The sequence below is a fragment of the Mus pahari genome, chromosome 16 (genome assembly GCF_900095145.1).
Source record: "Mus pahari chromosome 16, PAHARI_EIJ_v1.1, whole genome shotgun sequence".
Classification (NCBI taxonomy): domain Eukaryota; kingdom Metazoa; phylum Chordata; class Mammalia; order Rodentia; family Muridae; genus Mus; species Mus pahari.
Genome location: NC_034605.1, coordinates 33,700,372 through 33,723,507, shown reverse-complemented (window position 1 = coordinate 33,723,507; position 23,136 = coordinate 33,700,372). Strand labels below are relative to the sequence as shown.

Below are 23,136 nucleotides of genomic sequence, written 5' to 3'. Positions count from 1 at the left end.
AGGAAGGAAGGAAGGAAGGAAGGAAGGAAGAAAGAAAGAAAGAAAGAAAGAAAGAAAGAAAGAAAGAAAGAAAGAAAGAAAGAAAGAAAGAAAGAGAAAAGAAGCCACAAAATACACACCACTTGAGGAAATTCACCAAGCCTCAGCTTGCAGAAAGAGACAGGAGCTAATTTGCACCTTCCTCCTAGGCAAACACAGCACCAACCCTGGGTGCAAGCACATGACTGATTTCCTCAAATGCCCTTAAACTTCCTCTTCTAGTAACTTTCCATGATTTTGAACATACTAAAAACGAAGCAAATGATGTCAAATGTATGACGCATACCTATAAACCCAACATATATCTGAGAAAGTTCAAACCCAGTTTATGCTATGGAGAAGAGGCCAACTTAGAATACACAGCAAGACTGTCTGGAGTGGGATAGGGTGGGACAGAGAAAGAAAAAGGAAAGGAGTAAAATTTATGATGCTGACAAGACAGGTGGGGTAAGAGGTTTAAGAAGAACAGCCCAGACATGAATGGTGAAGTGCTGTTATCAAACACAGTCAGGAGCAGGAGATGGGTGTCGACCCATCAAAAGCTACAGAATCATGAATCAATGCATATGATATCATTGCTTCAAGCTGCTATGACAAACTGCCACACTGCCAGATGGCTTACGAAAACAAGATTTGGGTTCCAATTTTTAAATTCATGCTTCTCAACCAAAGTCCAGCGCTAATCAGATGTGCATGGTGGTGGATCTTTCTGGAGGCTCAGCGGGGCAACCTGCCCCATACTTCTTCCTGACTTCAACTGGTTGACAACAATTCTCACCCTGGCTGGACTCAGGTTACACCTGTAATTTCTACCTCCACCTTCACACAGTTGCCTTCCCTCTATATGTGACTGGGTCTATCTACCCAGGCCCCCTTACAAAGATACCAGTCAGACTGCATCTAAAGCACATATATTAACTCACAGTCACCCCATCTTGATTGATCACATCTGCAAAGATGCTATTTGGGAAGGAGGATGGAGCCTCAGGCTGAGTGGGCAGGAGTTTGGGAAGGACGCATGTGATCTGGACATGGCCACGTGTTAGTTTTCTACATGTTCTGGATTATAAGAGCACAGTCGTTCTGCAGCTGTGCCCGTTCCTGTGTGTGTCATCTGTGCCTGCTATACACAGACTTCCCAGTCTATGTCTGCCAAATAATGAATGAAGGAACCTTCGATGTAGGACCAAGGCCTTTCCTTGGCTTGTAGCATTCCTGCACAAAGGCGGCTTGTGCAGAAAGCCCATCTGATATCTCTAGGGTCATTTCCTCTAGCATTAAGTAACGCTAGAGGGAGGTTTGAAATAAAGGGTGCTTGCAAAGTAATATGAGCAAAGAAACTTTGATATTTGCAGTGTTCTCTAACGCTCCCAGCAGCCTCTTCCACAGTCAATTCAACAGTCATTATTTTTAATGTACTAAACTTCCTTCAGTGGCTTTCCAAAGTCCCTAAGCTGGTTTTAAACAAACCGCTATCTCTCCTTTCATATCGATATATCTATATTTATTTACTTTCATTTATACATATATACACACATTTTATACACACACACACACATACACTCAGCTTCTATGTAACCTGAGATAGTTAATTGTTAATTTTAGGTGCCAACTTGATTCCGTTAAAGGATGTTCTTCCTTTTGAATATGCGTATGAGGGTGTTGAGAATCAATATCGTAAGTGAAGAATCCCTGTACTCACTGGGATCCCTGGTGGTATTGTCCAGGCCACTGCAGGCCTGTCAGGGATTCTACTGCTGTGACAAAACACCATGACCCAAAACAACTTGGGGAGGAAAGGGTTTATTTGGCTTACATTTCCATGTTGATGTTCATCATCGAAGGGAGTCAGCACAGGAACTCAAGTAGGGAGGCAAGAGCTGATGCGGAGGCCATGGAGGGGTGCTGCTTACTGTTGGCTCTCCATAGCTTGTCCAGCCTGCTTTCTTATAGAACCCCAGACCACTTTCCTCAGGGTGTCCCCGCCCACAATTGGCTGAACTCTCCCACGTCAATCACTTAAGAAAATGCTCTACAGGCCTGCCTACAACCTGATCTTATAGGGGCATTTTCTCAATTGAGTCTTTCTCCTCTCCACTGACTCTAGCTTGTGTCAAGTTGACATAAAACTAGCCAGCACAGGCTCTGAGATACAGCAGCAACCCCTCAGCCTGATTACCATCAGTCTCAGCCTGGGAGTTACAACTTCAGGTGGGACTTCTTGCCTTCCCAATAACATGAGACACTTCTCTTATTAAATCCCTGTGTGTGTGTGTGTGTGTGTGTGTGTGTGTGTGTACAAGAGTGTGCACACACACACACACACTCACTCACAAACACATAGTTATCGCCTGTTGTTCAGTTTCCCAGGAGAGTTCTAACTGACATATATAAGCAAATAAACCAGGGTAGAAATTACAGAAGACACATGTAGGGGGTAGGTCTGGTACTGTTGTGTGTTCAAATGCTAAGTACTGGTCCCCAAGGTCTGGGTGCCCACTGATGAGGAGATCCTCATGTGCACCAAATGATGTTATGTTCCTTGCTTCCCAAGTTTATTGATCAATAAAAGGCTAAAGCCTGTGATTGGGCACTAAATAGAGGAGGCATGTTTTCAGTTTCCTGGCTGGGCACTGCAGGTACAGAGAGGAGATGAAATGAGGAGGAAGTCACCATAAAAGGAGATGGACCGTGAGCACGTGGCCAGGAAAACCAGCAAGCAACAAGGGACAAATGGCTGGGACGTGAGTTAGAATAGCTCCAAAACCTGCCCCATCTAGGCTTACAGCTGGTAACTAAAATACCTGGATTGTATCTTTTATACAAGCTAACAGGAATTTACAATTTCTTTTACAGACACTCATAACACAACTGATAAAAATGTCCACAGCTATCAACAACAGCACTTGCTGTCTATATAAATGGACTTGGTAAATGTGATTAACAGGCCATGGCAACCCCAGCCAGTGACACCCAGGTGACAATCCTCTTGCTACCTGGACTACTGCATGACAGAGACAGGGGTCAGGTGGAGAAGCTACAGAGGGTGGCCATCAGGGCATGGAAGTGAAGAAGTGGTTTTTAGTTAGGTTTTTTTTTAATAACCAAGTTAATGGCTGCCAAAGATTGCAAAGGGTCTTCTATTAGAGGATTAATCCAAGCCTGAAGGAGTGAACTAGACCAGCATGTGAGGCACTAAACTTTTATGAATCACATGGTATGGGTAAGAGATGGCATGGGAGGGAACAATGTGGCAGTTCTGGGTCACTGCCCACTTTGTAGACCATCCCTCTGGCAAGTATAGACAGAGACTTGAAAGGGGTCAAAATTGTGGCAAGGATAGCCAGTCAATAAGGAAGGAATCGTAGACCTGATTATCACCAGCAAGGTGGCAATTTTATGAGCTTGGTAATACCCAGACTGCTGGCATTGTGCCTGCCCTGTTGGTGGCACTAAATTGCTTTGTAAATCAAGTAATGGACATTTCCTGCCTCAAAAGATATACACAAGAAATAGGTAATATATATTTTGAAGTGAAAGCTATTTGTTCGGCACTCAGCCCTGTGTGGAATTTCTCCATCTGATCATCAGGGCCCAGAGAATACTGTGGAAGAGGAGAGTGTCCTTTGCAGATATATTCTGGGTTCTGGTTTCGTGTTTTCTATGGGATTCCTGAATGTGTGAAGGAGTGAATCTCTATTTCTTGTGCCTTCTCTTGGGCTCTTCTCCTTCTGCTTGTTTGCTCTGTGTGAAGTTCTGGTGTGTTGTTTCATCTTTTATTTTATTATATTTTATTTTGTGTGGTCGTTATCCTTTAGACGCCTGTTTGTTTTCTAGTGTGAGACGGAGAGGAGATGGGTCTGGATCAGAAGGGAGGCTGGGGGGTTGGGGGGGACTGGAAGGAGCAGAGGACAAAAGAAGCTGTAATCAGGATGGATTACATGAGAGAGAAGTTTCTTTTCAATGAAAGGAAAAATTTTTGGTTAATATCCCAACTGCTATATTTGATAAGTCACCCAAAAACATTGAAAAATAGGACAAAGGTTTTTTTTTTTTAATTATTATTTTTATATGTATTGTGTTTTTCTTGCATGTATTTCCATGTGCCAGGTGCAAGTCTGGTACCCAAGGAGTCCAAACAAGAGCATACAATCCCCTGAGACTGGAGCTCCACATGTGTGAACTGCTATGTGGGGGGACGCTGGGAATCACACCCAGGTCCTCTGGAAGTACAGCCAATGTAAGTAACTGCTGAGCCATCTCTCCAACCTGAGCTGAAGTATTTTATACATTCATTTACAGAACACCTATTAAGGGCCTAGAGCCCTTCTTAGTAGGACCCCAGAGTGAAGCCAAAACATAAAGAAGAAAATAAACTCTATAAGCAGTAGTGATTCCCACTAAAAGCCTAATCTTTAAAAATATTTATTTATTTTTATTTTTTATATGTATGGATATTTTGCCTGTGTGTGTATCTGTATACCATGTATGTGTCTGGTGGCCTATGAGGCCAGAAGAGGGCATCAGATCCACTGGAACTGGAGTTATAAATATCAGCTAGCTGCTATGCGGGTGGCAGGAATCAACTGTGTGTGCCTGGTCCTCTGAAAGAGCCGTCAGTGCTCTTAACCGCTAAGCCATCTCTCCAGTCCTTAAAGGCTACTTTTAATGCTAAAACATCCTGGCTATTTTGTGGCCTTTATTGCTCCTCTATTTTCCAAGGTTTACAAGCAACACACATCATTAAAAAAATAAAATAAAATAAAAATCAGTATTTGAACCGGGTTTGGGATACTTGAGGAAGCATTTCATGGTTTGTGGACAAGACAGACACACGGAGGTGAGACAGAAAGAAGAAGCCGTGGGGGGGTCCAGAGATAGGAAGGACTGAAGGACAGAGAGTCTGTGACCAGATGGTGATCCTGAAGATGTAAATATAGCAGGTCCTTAAACAAGGCACATTTGCCTTCCAGAGCCTTCTCCTGTTGGGCAGTTTTGTGACCCAACTTACAAGTTCTCAAAAGTGAGCTGCAATGTTTTATAGAATTGTTGATAGTATTCCAGGCATCACCAGCTGACCTAGCAGCCATCCACACTTGAACTGCATATACTCATGAAAGCTGTCCCATCCATAACCTCAAGATGCTCAACTTACTCAAAAGACAGCACGCTCACTCAAGACTGCGGGCTGCGGGCTTTCCACCCCTTTGCTGATAACCGCATGCCTGACATTCATGAGTATACCTCTCTCCGGGCTTTACATTGAACCCACGAACGAGTCACATTCCAGTCGCCCAGTCCTACTGATTTAGTTAACGTTTCCTGATGTTGTGACCAAATATCCAATGGAAACAACCTTCGTGGAGGAAGGATTATCTTCCTCAGGGCACAGAAGAGTCAGCCCGTCAGAGCAGGAAGGGCTCACATCATGGAGGCCGCGAAGCAGAGAGAGAATGTAGGTGTCCGCAGGCTTCCTCCTCTTACCCATTACTCTGTGTGGATCTCTCACATGAGACACTGTTGCCCATATTCAGGGTGGATCCTAGCCCATCGGCTAATTCTCTGCAAACACTCTCTAGACATGTCAAGAGGTGTAGCTCACCGGTCTCCTAGGCAACTCTGAAGCTAATCAGTTTGACCATGGATCTTGACCCTCACCATTACTGACCGCAGAGACTGTCATTTCCCACATGGCTGTTTACATGAGGTTATTTACACTTCCCTTAAGGCTAGTTACAAACACAACTTACTTCATACATTTAGGCAAGTTCCAAATCTCAACCTTATTTAACATCAATGAAATAACCTTCCTTTAGTTAAGGTTGTTAAACACCTCATACTCGATGGTGTATCTACTCATTATGGTTTATATTAATTTGTGTCCCTCCTCTTAGGGCAAGGCCTATTCACCAAAGATCTGTGGAATGAGATGCAATCTAGCTCAGGTTCTGATCCATGCTGCATGTACTGAACAGAGTCCAGTTCCTGAGGAATTCCTACCAGACCAAGAGTCGCCAGGAACAAGCCTGCCTTCATGCCACAAAAGTCATAGAAAGCTGTTCTTGAACTAAGATGAACAAGTGTGTGTGTGTGTGTGTGTGTGTGTGTGTTTATGCAGGGTCATGTGCACTTGTGGAGGTCAGACAACAACCTTGGTTGTTAATCCTCAGGGGCTGTCCTGGTTATTCGAGACAGGGTCTCTCACAGCCTGGAACTTTCCAAGTAGGCTCGGCTGTCTGGCCAGAGAGCCCCAGGCTGAGCAAGTCATATTGAGCAAGCTAGTTAGACCCTCCTTGAGTACATTTCCCGAGCAATGGAATCACACGCTTGGGCCACCATACTTGGCTTCCTTATGGATAAAGTCAGGAAGCATTCATGAACCCCAAAAGACCACCAAGGAGCCGGCTCTGATGTAATCACATTAGGGCCTCTTTATTATAAACTGGAGTTCGGGCCTACCCACTGTCGACCCCACAGGACAGTTTAGTGAAGCAGCCCCAAAGTTTCATCAGGACAAGTTTTTCATAGGCCATGGGAGCAAATGAGGGGGTGACCATGGGAGCAAATGAGGGGGTGAGCATCTTGGCAAGCATCTAATTGAATGACTATTGTAAGCTGGCAGGTGGGTGCTCCGAAGCAAGATCGTTTACAATCACAAGCGCTCCAAAAGTACATCTGAAACTATCAAACTAACCTTTGATTAATTAGGAAGTAGAGAGTAACTCTGGCCGAGGGCACGATGTGGGGTCCTTCCTGGTCCTTTGGTGTAGCTTGGGTTAAGCTACAGGTCAAGGTCTTGGGCTTTTTTATTTTAAGATGGGTGCTGGTCCCGAGATGGAATAGGTTTGGGCTCTCTGCACCATCTCTCCATGACACAGAATCACCAATGGTCTGTACCAGAAAGCTAATACGTACCAGAGGGCCCACCAAGTCATAGGGGATTTCTCTAGTAGTTGGCAGAAGTCAAGGGGATCTTGGAAGTGGAATCATGGGTGCAGTACAGCCAAAGGGTACTAAATGGCATTAGGACATTGCCAATTTCTCAGCTACTATTCATGAATAACTAGTAACAGATGAAATTTATTCATAACCCTCTATAGCTCCAGCTCCAGGAATCCAATGTCCTCTTCTGGTTTCCACCAACATTGCAGCCAAGTCACACATACTCACAGATACACACATGCTCACACAGATGACACACAGACACCACACACACACACACACACACACACACACACAAATACATCTTTAAAATCTTTTAAAGAGATGAAACACTATAACAGTTTGCATATGCTCGCTTCAGAGAATGGCACGATTAGAAGGTGTGGCCTTGTTGGAATAGGTGTGTCACTATGGGCATGGGCTTTAAGACCCTCATCCTAGCTGTCTGGAAGTCAGTATTCTGCTAGCAGCCTTCAGATGACGATGTAGAACTCTCAGATCCTCTGGCACCATGCCTGCCTGGATTTAAGTTTTTCTTCACCTAGATCTTGCTCTGCTTTGCCTCCTCGGATTAAAGGCTTGCACTACTATGCCTCGACCTAAATTTAGCTGAGTGGGATCTTGCCCCAAGGTCACTACTCCCTTAATTCAATTTAATATCCTTGAACACAGGATTCAGCTCCATTTCACTTCCTGGTGCCCCTTTAAGACTCAAACCATATAATTTATATTTTTCCTTTCTCAGCTAGGATGAAGGTCTTAAAGCCCACACCCACAGTGACACACCTACTCAAACAAGGCCACACCTTCTAAAAGTGCCACTCCCTGGGGCGAGCATATACAAACACATAAAGGAAGTATGCAGTAAAGTTTTATGTCAATTTGACCCTAACTAACATCATCTGAGAGGAGGGAAGCTCAATTAAGGAAATACCTCCATAATATTCAGCTGTAGGACATTCTCTTAATTAGTGATGGATGGAGAGGGCCCGGTCCATTCTGGGTGACACCATCCCTGGGCTGGTGGTCCTGCTTCGATAAGAAAGCAGGCTGACACCAAACGCAGACACTACTGCCTATGCCAGCAAGATCTTGCTGAAAGGACACTGATATAGCTGTCTCTTGTAAGGCTATGGCAGTGCCTGGCAAATATAGAAGTGGATGCCCACAGTCATCTATAGGATAGAACACAGAGACCCCAATGGAGGAGCTAGAGAAATTACCCAAGGAACTGAAGGGGTCTGCAACCCTATAGGTGGAACAACCATATGAACTAATCAGTACCCCCAGAGCTCGTGTCTCTAGCTGCATATATAGCAGAAGATGGNCTAGTNAGCCATCCTTGGGAAGAGATGCCCCTTGGTCTTGCAAACTTTATATGCCCCAGTACAGGGGAACACCAGGGCCAAGAAGTGGGAGTGGGTAGGCAGGGGAGCAGGGCGGGGGGAGGGTATAGGGGACATTCGGGATAGCATTTGAAATGTAAATGAAGACAATATCTAATAAAATAATTTTTAAAAAATGAAAAAAAGAAAGAAAGAAAGCAGGCCGATGAGATCATGTTGAGCGCCCAGTAAGCAGCAGCCACTCCAGGGCCTCTGCATCAGCTCCCGCCTCCAGGTTTCTTATCCTGCTTGAGTTCCTGTCCTGACTTCCTTTAATGGTCAACTGTGACTTAGAAGTGTAATGCAAATAAACCTTTTCTTCAGTAACCAGCTTTTTGGTCACAGTGTTTCATTACAGCACTAGAACACTGAGACCAGAAACACGGTATAATCTTTAGTGTTTACGGGCCCTGCCATTGTACTGACCAAAGCGACTGCGGACAAGGCATAATCGCATGCCTATCCCTGTTCCAAGAAGACTGAAAGGGGAAATGGGAGGGCTCTGAGGGTCCTGCGTTGTACTTTCTTGCCACCTTCAGTGACCTCCTTATGATTGTACAGAGTTAACAGGACAGAGCAAGTACATTTTTAACCTCACCTTCATTACCGCGGTGTCTCACTGTGATTTAGCTGGGCACGATTATCCTTAATGTGTACTTGGTGTTTATAGACCCTGAGAGACCTAGTCAAGGTCATCGGTTAAACACTCCCCCCTTCCGATTGAGATACTCACCCAGAAAAATCTGTAGTGAGAATGCCATAGTGGAAGATGTATATGCGGCTGATGTGGCATATCGTAAGGTAGCCCATGGCTACAAAAAAGGAATACCTGAAACCCAAAACACAAGAGACCGGATTAATGTACAGGACAGTAAGGTGCTCAACAAATGCTCTCTTTGTCCTCTCTTTCACCCTCTGCAAATGACTGCTCACAAAATGTTGAGTGGTCCAGCCACATCCTCATCTATCCCATCTCCCCTTTCCTCCCACTCCTCTAGGCCCTTCACCTTTTCTTACCCAGACTCCATCTGTGCAGCAAGTGTGTACAGTGCCCACATAGGCCAAAGAGCATCCGATTCCCTGGAACTAGCATTACAGGCAGCTGTAAGCCACTGAGTGAGTGCTGGGAATTGAACCTGGGTCCTCTGGAGAAGCAGCCAGTGCTCTTAACTGCTGGGCCGTCTCTCCAATCCTAGCTGCTTACCTCTGAGCATGGGCAGCTATCATTAGACTCTAGTTTCTTCAGCCTTCTAATGTGGGCTCAGTACCCAAGGAGTTCCAAGCTTAAAGTGCCGGATAATGCCTTCTGAGATGTCAAAATCCCTGGACTAAGGAACTACAGGGTTCTGACTTTCTAGCAGACAGCTACTGTTGTAGTACTCAGCTTTTATCATGTAAGCCAATCCAATAAGGCCCCCTTTCTACATGTGTCTGTCTGTCTGCCTGTCTCTCTGTGTCTCTTTCTGTCTTTCTGTCTCTCTGTTTCTCCTGTCTTTCGTGCCTGTCTGTCTGTCTCTGTCTGTGTCTGTGTCTATTCTCTCTCTCTCTCTCTCTCTCTCTCTCTCTGTGTGTGTGTGTGTGTGTGTGTGTGTGTGTGTGTGTGTGTGTGTGTGTATGTGTTTGCACAGTGTCTCACCATGTCACTTTGTAACTGTAACTGGCATGGAACTCATTCTATGTAAACCAGATTGGCCTGGAACTCACAGAGATGTACTCACTCTGGCTCTGCCTCCCAAGCGTCGAGATTAAAGGCATACACCATCATGTCTGGATATGTATGCATTTTCTATTGTTCTTGCTTCTCCACAGCATCCTCCCTATCACATCACACCTGTCCCCCAAGCCCAGCATAAATTACTGCTTAGCTGCTTAGATTCTGCTAATATAGAACACTAATAAATTAACATTATCCACATGGATGTCTGCTTCCCAAACTCACTGGAATCTTGAGCATCTCAACCCTTAGCCTGACACATGGATTGGGGGTAGGGAGGGTACCAGTGACTATTGTAGAAATGAATACACTTACCATTTTAAATCCAACAGATAGAGACATAAATCCAAAAGCTTTAACTTCTAACATATGTCATAAACCAGGGAAGATGAATATTCTGACATTAAATTGTACTGAGACTCAACATGCTCACATTAAAATAACTCATGAATTCTAGGTCAACTCAGGGAGCAGTGAAGTTAAGGAGTATATCCAGATAGTGAGCATAAAGAGTTCTATAAAGCATCACACGACATCAGGTTCTCTTTCATCCTAGCTATGGAGGACGATGGCCCAGCTGAAAGGCAGTGGTTGGGCATTTGCCTACTGTGCACAAAGACCTGAGTCTGCTACTCAGCATCACCAGAAAGAAGAAAGGAAACCAGTAAGAGTCGAATAGGCTTAACCAAAAAGGCAAAATCGGAAATGTTCTCAGATGAAAAATGTTCTGCAAGGAAAGAAAGAAGGAAGACGGGAAGGAAAGAAGGAAGGAGGAAGGGAGGGAGGGAGGAGGGAAAGAAAGAAAGAAAGAAAGAAAGAAAGAAAGAAAGAAAGAAAGAAAGAAAGAAAGAAAGAAAGAAAAGAAAAGAAGAGAAGAGAGAAGAGAAGAGAAAAGAAAAAGACTGAGTATCATGTCAGTCCTCAAAAATGTTCAGATTGCAAAATATTCCCAACCTTTTACTCCAAGAGTCAAACCATTGAGCTCTATGCTCACGGTCTAAAAACCTTAAAGCCTTCAAAACTGGAAGCACTTCTTTCCAAAACACACGAGACAAAGACTCGTCCGCTGACTCCATAGTCCGCTGACTCCATAGTCCGCTGACTCCATACAAAAGGCTTGCCTTACCTTGGATCCATCCCAAATCCCTCCTGAGCATGAAGGCAGTCAACAAAGACAATGCCCAAGAACAAATGCCCTGAGCCGCTAGAGCAGGAAGAGAGGGAGGAAGCCTCATTGCCCCTGGCTTCCACTCCCCTCCATTCTAGAAAGTTCATGGGCATCAGACAGAAATACAAAGCAGATTCATCAGGCAATAGACTCTTGTAGAAGCAGGTGAACTGTAGCCACACCTGCCTCCTCCCTGGCTTACAGGGTAAACAGATTCAAACGAAGTGGTTGTAATTAAACCACAGCTGTCAAAAACAGGGATAAGAATTGAATCCTAACAAACCAGGGCAGGACATTCTTGCCCTGGCTGGACCTGAATCCTCTGTGGTGCAGAAAAGACCTATTGTGAACACAAATAATAAGAATGCAAACCCAGGCACCCATAAAGGTAATCTGTGGTATGAGAAACTGGCGGGGTGGTTATTTTTGGAAAGAGAAAGTGTGACAGAGATTGGGACAGGACAGTTGGTAGTGTTCTCATGTTGACCTGGCTGGGTGTCATTCATATATATATATATATATATATATATATATATATATATACGTATACCTCCACCTGTACTTCTTTACATAAGCATTCATTTCCTCAATTCAAACAATAAAATAAAATCTATATCCTACACACTTGTTTTAGAAGGACTGTGTTAGCAATGAAATCAAACATCGACTGATACATTAATCACTATGTACTGGGGACAATGCAGCACACTAAAAAGAGCTTAGCGTGGGATGTAGAACAAAGCAAGGCCTCCAGAATCAATTAACTACATCACCAGCACCCAAGGCCCGCATCCTGGAAGATACAAACACGATCTGCCTAAGCTGGTCCCAGAAGAGCAAGCTGATGCCTGTGTTTCCTGCCTGATACTATAACATGGGATGAAAACAGAGGTTGTGCCTCGAGAACTCTCTCAAAATACCCTGAGTAACAGCTAGGCCAGAAATGGGTTAATTGAAGACAGCCAACATTCCCTCTTCTTATCTCTTCTCAACCACCAAAATAGACCTCTCAGCACTGGACATGAACAGGAGAACGATTCAGATAGGATCGTAAGCTCACAGTCTTCAGAATCCTCATCCGAGGGAACTGGGAAGATGGCTCAGTGTGTAACATGCTTGCTATGCAAGCATAAGGACCTGAGTTCCGAACCCCAGCACCCATGGATAAAGCTGGTCACGGCTGTCCTTGACTGTAACCCTAGCTGTTGCAGGCAGAGACAGACAGATCATGGAAGCCTGCTGGAGGGAGAGCCTAGACAAAAAACAGTGACAAGCATGTACATGCATACACACTTGTACATGTACCACACATACACACACACACACACACACACACACACACACACACACTCAGAGTTATCTATAACCAACCAGAAATAATCACAAGCTGTTTTTAATTAAAAAGAAAAGAAGGAACACCATCCACACTTTTACAAACTCCACCCCTCGTGGGAATAAGGGGAATGCTAATCCATCCACAGGGAGGCTCCCCCATCTACCCAGATCTCACATTTCCTAACCTCAACCTCTTGTTCTCTCCCTGAAACAACTCAGCGGAAACAACTTTGAGACACATTTTAGAGCTACATGGAGTTCTTCCTTTGGGAACTGGACCACTCCCTACTTCTGCAAACTGGCAGTCATTCAAGCAAACAGAAAGAGGAAGAACGGGTTTGGGCATCTCCCATTTCACTCTCATGCAGAGCTTTCTGCTACCATAACAGGGCTGTGGTGAAAGTCACTGTCTGGACTGCTCAGCTCCACCTTGGCTAGCATGTCCCATTCCCAGACTCTGGAATGGAATATGGAAACCTAGGCCCGCTGTGAACAAGGGCTCACATGACCCTTTAAAAGCCAGAGAGCGCCCGCCCTACCAGTGTCATGTAAGTATGAGGAAGTGCTGACAGATTATGATGGGTAGGTAACTGGCAAAGTGCCACCCCTAACCAAGACGCTATTTGCAGTTGATGACTGGTGGGAGACGCGGGTGTATCAACCACATACTTGGGGCGTCAGGCTGTGTGCTCGGGAATATCGGTAATAGCTAACAGAAAACAGAATCCATGTGGCCTTCTGGTCATTTGGCTTTTGCTTTGCTTTGTTTTGTTCCTGCTTTGTTTGACTGCTTAAGAGAAAGAATATGAAGGAAGGAGGAGGGAGATCTGGGAGGAGCTGGGGAAGGGGAACACTATGACCAAAGCATGCTGCATTAAAATGTTTAGAAATAAAAAAATAATGAAAAGAGAAAACCAATGTGACACTGGAAAAAGGAAAAGGAAAAATGTGCTATAAGATGTAATATTATCATTTGTCATTTAAAAAGCATGTCTAAGAAAAGACAAGCAATCACACATGCACACAGACACACACACACACACATTCACCACAACATGACTCTTCTCAAGGCTCTTATAAGCATCACACATGTTGTGTAAAGAATTAGAAAAACGGACTTCCTGATGTTCCTCCAGAAAGAACGGTGCTATCTTCTCGAGGAGAGGCACCGAGGAGAGGGAGATTCGAAGTCACTCCCACAGCTCATTTGGATACAAAGTTGGAAGACTAATGAAGTGTAAGTCTATTAAAAATAAGACTTTTCTTCAAAACCAAAATTTTATCATAACTACAAAATTATATTGAAAAGTTATATAGATGTGTTTTTAACAAGTGTGGTGTTGGCCTCACTAATCAAGTGGCTTCTGAAAACCAGAAGGTGGGCTTTTCAGAAATCTCTCTCTCTCTCTCTCTCTCTCTCTCTCTCTCTCTCTCTCTCTCTCTCTCTCTCTCTCTCTCTCTCTCTCTCTCTCTCTCTCTCTCCCTCTTTACAAATTTCCCTCCCTCTCTCCCTCCCTCCCTCTGTTCCTTCCCCCCTCTCTTCTGACAGGGACTCACTACATAGCCCTGACTGTCTTGGAATGCATCATGTAGACCAGGCTTGCCTCCAACTCACAGAAGTCTGCCTGCTTCTGCCTCCCCAGTGCCAGGATTAAAGGCCTATGCCAATACGCAGGGCCTGAAAGTATCTTTTCAAAGCACCCCAGCCATCTCTTCCATAAATATTTACTGAGCCTTCACTCTTGCCTGTGCCAAGAGTCTTTCTAAACACTGAAAATGCATCATAAGCAAAAGATAAAAGTCTTTATATCTCCAAAATACACTAGAGGCTGAAGTGGCAGCTCAGCAACTAAGATTTCTTGCTGCTCTGACGGACGACCCGGTTGCGATTCCCAGAATCTACATCCTGGGGCTTGTAACCTCCTATAGCCCCGGTTCCAGGGATTCCAGTCCCTCCTCAGGCATCTGTATACACATGGGACACATAAGCTTACACATGAACACACATAATATAAATAAAACAAATCCTTAAGGAGTTACTTCATTTTTAATTGTGTGTGCACGTGAATGCAGGTGCCCATGGAGGTCAGAAGGGGAAGCCAGGTTTGACACAGGCAGGTACTAGCACCACACATGGACAATAGGAGCTGAATTTGAGTGAACCTTCTCTCCAGCCCTCCCAAATACATTTCTTTTAAATAAAAGAAACTTGGAAAAACAAACCAACAAACCTAATGTTCTAGGATCCACAAAAGGCAAAATCAACACTGAGATTTCAGGCAGACCACAGGACAGACAGACACTGTAAAAAACACACACCACCAGTCTATCTTCTGATCATGTGATCCTGCAAACTTAAAAGAAAGAGCTGAACTACCTCTATGCCTTAGGAGGCAGAGGCAGGAGAATTTCTGAGTTCGATGCCAGCCTGGTCGACAGAGTGAGTTCTAGGACAGCCAGGGCTATACAGAGAAACCCTGTCTTGGAAAACAAACAAACAAACAAAAACCAACAACAACAAAAAAAGCAAACATCACAGCAAAATGTCGCTCTTTCTTGATGAAGAGTTTTCTTATATGTTATACATTTACATATTCAAAGAATACAATTAGTGAGTTTTGACATGCGCTAACACTCAGAAAATGGTACCCAAATCTGAGACTGCACTTAACTCACATCATCCCTGCATGCTTCTTTTCCTGACTTTTCTCCCATGTCCCAGCATCACCCCACGCCAATAACCCTGGTTCTCTTACCACCACAGAATGCCCTGTATTTTCCAAAACACAACATGGGTGGCTTTCTTCATTCATCACATTCACTTAGAGACACAAACATCATTCTGTACTTCTGCTGTATACTCCTTTCTACAGCTGCATCGCACTCCGGTGTGCTGACCATCTAAGCTGAACCCAGCTAGAGGCTGCCTGATACAGATAAACCTTTCAACTGAATCCCTCTTTGTATCATTTTTACATAAAGATTTTTATCTTTTCCCCACATCCTTTTCCCTGAAGATTCCTATCCTCCCCATTCTCTTACATCCTGGAGCTCTTAGACACATCATTTAGGGGATCAAGTGAAATAATACATTTCCCTCAGAAGATTCCAAAATTCTTCCCGTACACTGATCTGTCCCAGCATCTTACCTGTGAATGTTGGATACACTTGCAGTGACCATAACCCCATAACACATCAACACCAGCACAAAGAGATGTACAGCATACCTTTAAGATATAAAAACGGGGGGGAGGAAAGATGCTAAAACATACTGACGTACCTACTGGTTACCCCACTCCTAACCACCCATTCCAAAGAGTAAGCAATCAGTTAATTCACGAGAGAACATAAGTCAAATTATTGTTCTACGGAATCAAAACACTGTATCTCAAAAAGACACCAGGAAACCTGGACACAGTTTACAGTTGCAGCCCTAGGAATGTCTGGAATCAGTAAGTGGGAATGTTTACAGCTGGTTTACATCCATATAAAATTGAAAGCCCGAAGAGAATTCTTTTGGGTGGCTTTTATGTTTTTTAAGTCTCGAAGCTATTTTTCTAAGTTTCAAAGTACCACTATCAAAATCCCACTCCCTATATACCAGGGCTTTTTCATGCTGAGGCTGATTCAAAATAAACATCTTTTCCCAGTGGTTTGTGAAAGTATTGTGGTACCTTCACCAAATTCACCATTTCCTTAAAGAGTCACATCTAGAAATGTTATTGTCTAAAGACTGTACCCTAAGGAGTGTCACTGCCTAGTATTTGCAATCTTCCGGTGTTAGCAGGTGTCCACACTAAGCTAAATCTCACATCTGTTAGAGAATGACGAATAGCGCTGATACCTGCACTGAAACCTTTGGACTAACACCAAGTCTCCAACAGGAAGACAAGAAACCATCTGCAAACATTAGGGGGGGTGGGTCCCCTCTTGGGAAGAGTTAAACCTTTAAGCATTCCATCTATGTGACTCAAGGAGGTCAGTTGAGATCTAATCTTAAGAAGGGGGAAAAAAAAAAGACTTTCAACACTTAGCCTCATTGTTGGCTCTAGTCCTTAGCATGAGTGAAGGCTCCCACAACATCCCCATTGGTTTACACTAAGATTTCTACAACATTCACAATCTCACCAATCTTTTCAATGCATGAGGTGTTTTACAATGTCGTATATTTCTTACCAAAAATAACATCACCAAACACCCAAGCCAATAAACATTAGAATTTATGAGGCGTATACTCACCAACCAAAACAAAACACAACAAAATAGATGCCCAAAATGGTGGCCAAGGCGTGCCGGACCTCAGGGCTGGCTTTACCAGGATGTAAGTAGATTCTGAACCAGAAAGCAGCAGACAAGGCAAGGAGCTGGCAAGCCACAAAGTTGACCTAGGGGACAGGGAAGAAAGACCGTCTCAGTGTTTCGCCCACGTGTGAATCTGCTTTTGGCTTTTCAGGTATCTATACCAAGATGCATCTGAAACATAGGCTTTTCCCCTCTCAGCGGAGTGTCTGTTTGGAGGAGGGATGAGCAACAGAAGGAGAGCGCAGCCTTCACATGGTATAAAAAGCCCCGGCTGGAGCAGAGGCTGGGAGGTTAACAATACTATTGCTCAGTTCCCCACACAGAGAGATTGAGAGATAGAGGCTCTGAATCATCAGAAGCTCCCATTTCCAAGGGATCTGATAGTCTCTTCTGGCTTCCTTGGGTACCAGACATGCAGTCAAAACACATATAAATAAATAAATAAATAAATAAATAAATAAATAAATAAATAAATGTACCAGACGTGCAGTCAAAACACGAAGAAAGAAAGAAAGAAAGAAAGAAAGAAAGAAAGAAAGAAAGAAACTAGACATGCAGTCAAAACACACATAAATAAATAAATAAATAAATAAATAAATAAATAAATAAATAAATAAACAAACAAACTTTGAAATGATAAATTCAGGGGTCCCTTCTTCAGCCGCTCCAAACCTTCAAATGCTCTCCTTCCCACAGCAAGGCATTTTAGTGTCTAAGGCAGCGGTTCTAATCTTCCTAATGCTGCAATACTTTAATACAGCGCCTCATGCTGTTGTGACACCTAACCATAAAATTATCTTGCTGCTACTTCATAACTGTAATTTTGCTACTGTTATGAATCACAATATAAATATCTGATATGTAGGCAACCCCCACGGAAGATGAGACCCACTGGTGTAAGGAGATAGGAAGTCTGTTGACTGGTTGTTTTGTTTTTGTTTCTCCCCCCCCCCGGGGTTACTTCTGTAAAGGAAGAGTATAATATCTGCTATGCCCTTGTTCTGTGGTTTAACCATGAAGCACCCCCTACAGGCTGATGTGTTGGAACATTAGATCCCACAGCTGAGCTGCTGGTGCCATTTTTTTGAAGGTTGATGTATCTTTAAGAGGTGGAGCCTCACTGGGGGAAGGATGTCATGAGGGTGGTAAGCCCCACTTCCTATCTGCTTCCTTACTATGGATATAGTTTGACCTTTTTTCCCACCATGCCTTTTTCCCATGGTGGACAGGATCCCCCACACCGTGAGCCAACTTCCTCCCTAAGTTGCCAAACTTTTGGTCACAACAACAAGAATAGTTAACTAATATGCTTTTTTTTTTTTTTTTTCTGAAAACTTAAAAATCCAAGGTCTTGCCAAGGTGATCATCAAGTGCTTTCTAACCCCACTTTTCTTATTTTAAATCAGCACCGTGTCTTCAAATTCAAGATGTCACACTGGACATCCATGAGAGACACAACCCACATGAGACATTCCAGTGTCAATCATGGCCAGCTCTAGCAAACAGCGCACTCCCTCTGACCTGAGTCTCTCAGTGATCAATCTTGAAGAGTATTTTACTTTTTAAGAGGTGTGCTTAGCCTGGCTTAGCAGTAGGGCAGTTGTCTTGTGTGTGTGAGGTCCTAGACTTGGTCCCCAGCACTGGCAATGAGACAATTGAGAGTACGGCAGTCAGGAAGAAGGGGAACAGGAGGAGGACACACCAAAGGCAGGAGATGGAGGAGTTTACCTAAAACATGAAAAGCTGGGTATGGTGGTTCACGCCTAAAACCTCAGCACTCGGGGGGGGGGGGGGCGGGGGGGGTATCAAAGCAGGAAGATCACCGAGTTCAAGGTCATCATCCCTCCTTGCATATGAGATCAAGGCCAGCCTGGGCTCTCCATGCAAGCCAAGGGAAAAAAAGAGAGGGAGAAAAAGAGAGAGAAAAAAACATTTTTAGAAAATTCCTCAAAACCCATGGGGAAAAAAAACCAGCTAATTTTTGAAAAAGAACTAATATGTATCTTTGCCGTCTAAACTTAAGGCAAATCAAATTCCAAACATGTTGAGTAGTTTGACCATTATCAAAAGCTGGAAAAGTAATGTAAAAACTCTTAAAAGTATTAAGGATGAAAATCAGTACCAAGTCACTTTTAGAAAGCAAAGAGTTAAAAAAAAAAAAAAAAAAGATTTAAGTCATGAATAAAACCACAGGATTTTATCAGCCCTTTCCCAAGCCTCAAAGAGGAGCAGCTGTTACTAATGTTCATTAGCTGTGTACTAGGGAAGGAAGGGGAGAGGGAGGGGAAGGGGGAGAGGGAGGGGAAGAGGGAGGCGGGGCATCAGCTCCACTTGCTGTTCACTTTGTTTTCTCCAGATAAAAAAGCAACAATACTTTAGACCCCTTACAGAAAATGGAAAGTTTTTGGTCTGGCTTTGATGGCGACTGTATTGTTTCCTCCCTGTTTAAAAGATTAGATCTCAGCGACACTCAAACACACCTGCTCCCACTAGACTCCACCTTTACTTAGGCTCTTAAAAGACCCAGAGAAAAGGACTTAAAAGCCTACTATGCAAGTTTTGACCCTCTTTTAATCTAGGCTAAATGAGCAACCAACAACTGGCATCCAATAGTGAGAATCTAGTGGGACAGCACCTCTGTAACTCCAGCAGAGGGGAGCTGAGGCAGGAGGACTGCTAATCCAAGGCCAGCCACAGGGTATATAACAAGATCCTGCCTGGGGCTGGAGAAAACAGCTCAGCAGTTAAGAGCACTGACTCTTCTTCCTGAGGTCCTGAGTTCAATTTCCAAAAACCACATGGTGGCTCATAACCATCTGTAATGGGATCCAATGCCCTCTCCTGGTGTGTCTGAAAACAGCTACAGTGTACTTATACATAAAATAAATAAAATCTTTTTTTTTNAATNTCCTGTCTAAACAAATGAAAACTTGTGTGTGCTTATTTGTGTGTGTATGTGTGTGAGAGAGAGAGAGAAAGAGAGTGGGGGATAGAGGGAGAGGGAGAGGGAGAGGGAGAGGGAGAGGGAGAGGGAGAGGGAGAGGGAGAGGGAGAGAGAGACTCCTCTCAGCCCAGCAACCAGCCTAGAGTAGGGCATATTTATTCAGGAAAGTACCCACAGAGATATTTGTTCCATTCCTTCTGTTTGGCCAGGAAATATGGAGCATTTGTAGATGAGAAATGATTCAGGGAATGCAGTATTCTTTGGAACACAGCCCTCAGGACAGTAGCAACAGCACTGCCTGGAAATCAGTTATAGATGTACCTTCTCTGGGACCCCAGATCTACTGAATCAGGGCATTTCATGGGTGGGATCCAGTAACATGTGTTTGTGTGCCCCTTTACCCCATCACAATCCACTTTGAAACACTGATATGAACGAAAAAGAAAGCTTTCAATGGGCTAAATGATTAATCAACGACACAAGCTAGCCAGGTAGAATGGTGTGTATTTGTAATTCTGGCATCTGGGAGGCGGAGGCAGGAGAATTAGCGCCACCTTGAAGCCAGCCCACGTTACAGCCTGGTATGTTTTAGACCCAGCCAAGCTACACAGAAAGATCCTATCTCAAAACCAAACCAAAAGAAATCAAAACAAACACAATACAGCCAAAAAAAATGACTGTAAAGTATTGTCGGAACTAACAAAAGGTTCCTGGCTTGCCCAAACTTCACTGAAGTTCCTACATCTTCTAGATCCATCTCCAGTTGTAGCAAGAACCACACTCCATCCTTCCTGCCTGTCGCCCTTAGTAGTTGATCAGTCCCCTGTTTCATGGTCACCTAAAGTCATCTTTGGACTAAAGAAGCTGACATACATGACCACTTGAAGCAGTGCACGCAATCTCTATTAGTCTACACTACCAAAATTAGCATGTGCATGAGCTGAGGACGGGATGAACTCACCAACTACCGTGGGCTGTTTCAAACTGACCTCCCCAGCTTCTTCCTGGTACCCATTCTCTCCCCCACCCAGCATTCACATGGTAGCCCAAGCTCCTTCTGCATGAAAAGGCAATACAGCCCCGAATCCAGTCAGCCTCTGGGTGTTCAGCTCCTAAGATGAGTTTTACAAATCTACAGCAGAGACAAACCTAAAAGTGAAGGCAGTTCCAGAAAGGGGACTGGAAAGAAGAAAGGTTTCTTGTTTTTTTTGTTTTGTTTTGCTTTGTTTTTGTTTTGTTTTTCTTTTAAATTTTCAATCTAAAAAGTTGTCTTTGTGAAAGGGATTCGCCATATACCAAATCCCCCAAAGATTAAACTCCACCCCTCAGAGGAAGCACAGATAAAGACAGTGTGCCAGCATGCATTGTGATAGCCTTTATTAAATCCTTCACAATTACAAGGAACGCTAGCAGGATATTTTTCCCTTTCCAGTGCTGTGGCCCACAGAGGCACAACTGCTGCAGCCTCCAGAAGCATGCTGGGGGCTGCAGTTTCATTCTTGAGCTCTAACGACACTGTTCTCACAATTACAGTATTGTGTGGACCCCACTGTACAAAGACGCCAGCTGTTTTGTTGATCCGATTCCCAAACACAAGCTAGGCTGGCATGAGTCAGATTCAGCACATGCTCAGTTTCCACAGCCTTTGCAAGATTTCAAAGGCGCTGGGAGGAAATCAAACACCCCCAAAGTGTGTGTGTTTTTATTCCACCAGCCCAGGGTATGCTGGGCTGCGATTTTCAAATATGGTTCATAAATAGCCCCCCACTACGCTCACACTCTGCTAGAAAGCTGTTATTTGGGGATTTCTGTCTCATGGTCTTCATGGCTTCCAACTAAAAACAAACTGTGTCAGGACCTAAAAATATTGCCTTCCTCCTAATTGAAGAAAGGCAAGAGCGCTATTTTTAACAGATAGCAAATATCAACATTCCAAAATGATTTCCCCTCGTCCAGTGGTGTACCAAGGAGGGGCAGGTGAGAGGGCAGGGCTGGAACAGAAGACAAAACGGACTGAACGGGCCCCAAAGGACTCAAAGGAAAGTCATTTTCCACCACAAACAGTGCTCCCTTGCCTGCACTTCATGCCCGCCTCCCAAAGGAAAAAAAAAAGCAGAAGGGAACTCAAACTGTGATCCCCTTCTGTTCCAAAGAACAAAAAGTGTCTGTCCCCCACCCTTTAGCTACTTTTCACTTTCAAAGAGATCCTTATTCCCAGTGCTTTGGGATGTCAGCGAGACATGTTTTTAAGTCTCCAAAGAGCCCATTTTTCTCCACTGCCCGTGGATAAGCAAATGTTATTAAAGATGAATAATCAATGTGCATAATTTTACAACCCAGCAAACTTTCAATTGATATCTCCTCTCATCCTGAACATAAAATGTCTTTTATTGAGTGGAGGACAATGACCCTGACTACCACACTAAGGATTCTGACAGCTTTATGCACTAGCCTGCTTCCCTAGACACAGGGAGACAATTAGGAGCAGCACTGTGAAGTGCAATGGCTAAAGTCACAGCAAAGTCCATGGAGGTCACACGCCACTCACCGTCTCAGTTCCTAGCATTCTCTGCCAAGCATACCACTGGAGAAACTTTGCTGGGTGCCTATGGTAGTTTCCATAACAAAGCACCACAAACCAGTTCAACAACAGAGATGGATCGTCTCAATTCTGGACGTTGGAAGGGTGAGACCAGGATGTGAGTGAGACTGGCTTCTCTGGAGCCTCTCTCCTTAGCTTGACTCTCTCGCTCTGTGTCCTCACATAATCTTCTCTCTGTGTATCAGTGTCTTGATTTTCCATATATAAGGACAGCAGCTACATTAGATTCCATATGGCCCATTCTCATCAGCACCTCTTTAAAGACCATCTCCAACCATGACATCTCCGTATCACATTCTCAGACACGGAGGGGTTACGACTTCAGTGTGTGAATCTAACCTGTAACACGGTCCAATAAAAACCCTCTTCTCAAACCCATGAGTTAAGCTATCATCACTGTTCTTATCCCCAGAAGACAGAGAGCAGGCAGAGCCCAAAAACAAGGCTTCAGGGGATGCTGTGGGTCTCATCATAACCTGGAGCCGGCTACCTAGAGGCTACAGCAAAAATGACCACCAATGGGGCCACCCAACTGCTGGCCCTACTCGGATGCTACTATCCCTGTCAAAAACTTGATAGCTCATTCTAGGTTTGTACATGTTGAAAAAGATTCACTGTCCTTTGGCCTCTGTTTCAAACACAGAAGCTTGAAAACAGTGACAAAAATCACTTTTTAGAGATGCATGTATTCGTGTACGTGAACTG

General features: G+C 44.0%; 1 protein-coding gene across 1 annotated transcript in view; it reads right to left on the bottom strand.

Moving 5' to 3' along the window:
* Mboat1 (membrane bound O-acyltransferase domain containing 1) overlaps positions 1-23,136 on the bottom strand; it is a 110,591-nt gene that overhangs the window by 35,601 nt on the left and 51,854 nt on the right. The window contains exons 2-4 of the mRNA XM_021215634.1: positions 16,823-16,968; positions 15,733-15,810; positions 9,100-9,195 (exon numbers count right to left, since the gene is read on the bottom strand). Of these exons, the coding sequence (XP_021071293.1) occupies positions 9,100-9,195; positions 15,733-15,810; positions 16,823-16,968 (320 nt within the window). The remainder of the gene's footprint in view (positions 1-9,099; positions 9,196-15,732; positions 15,811-16,822; positions 16,969-23,136) is intronic.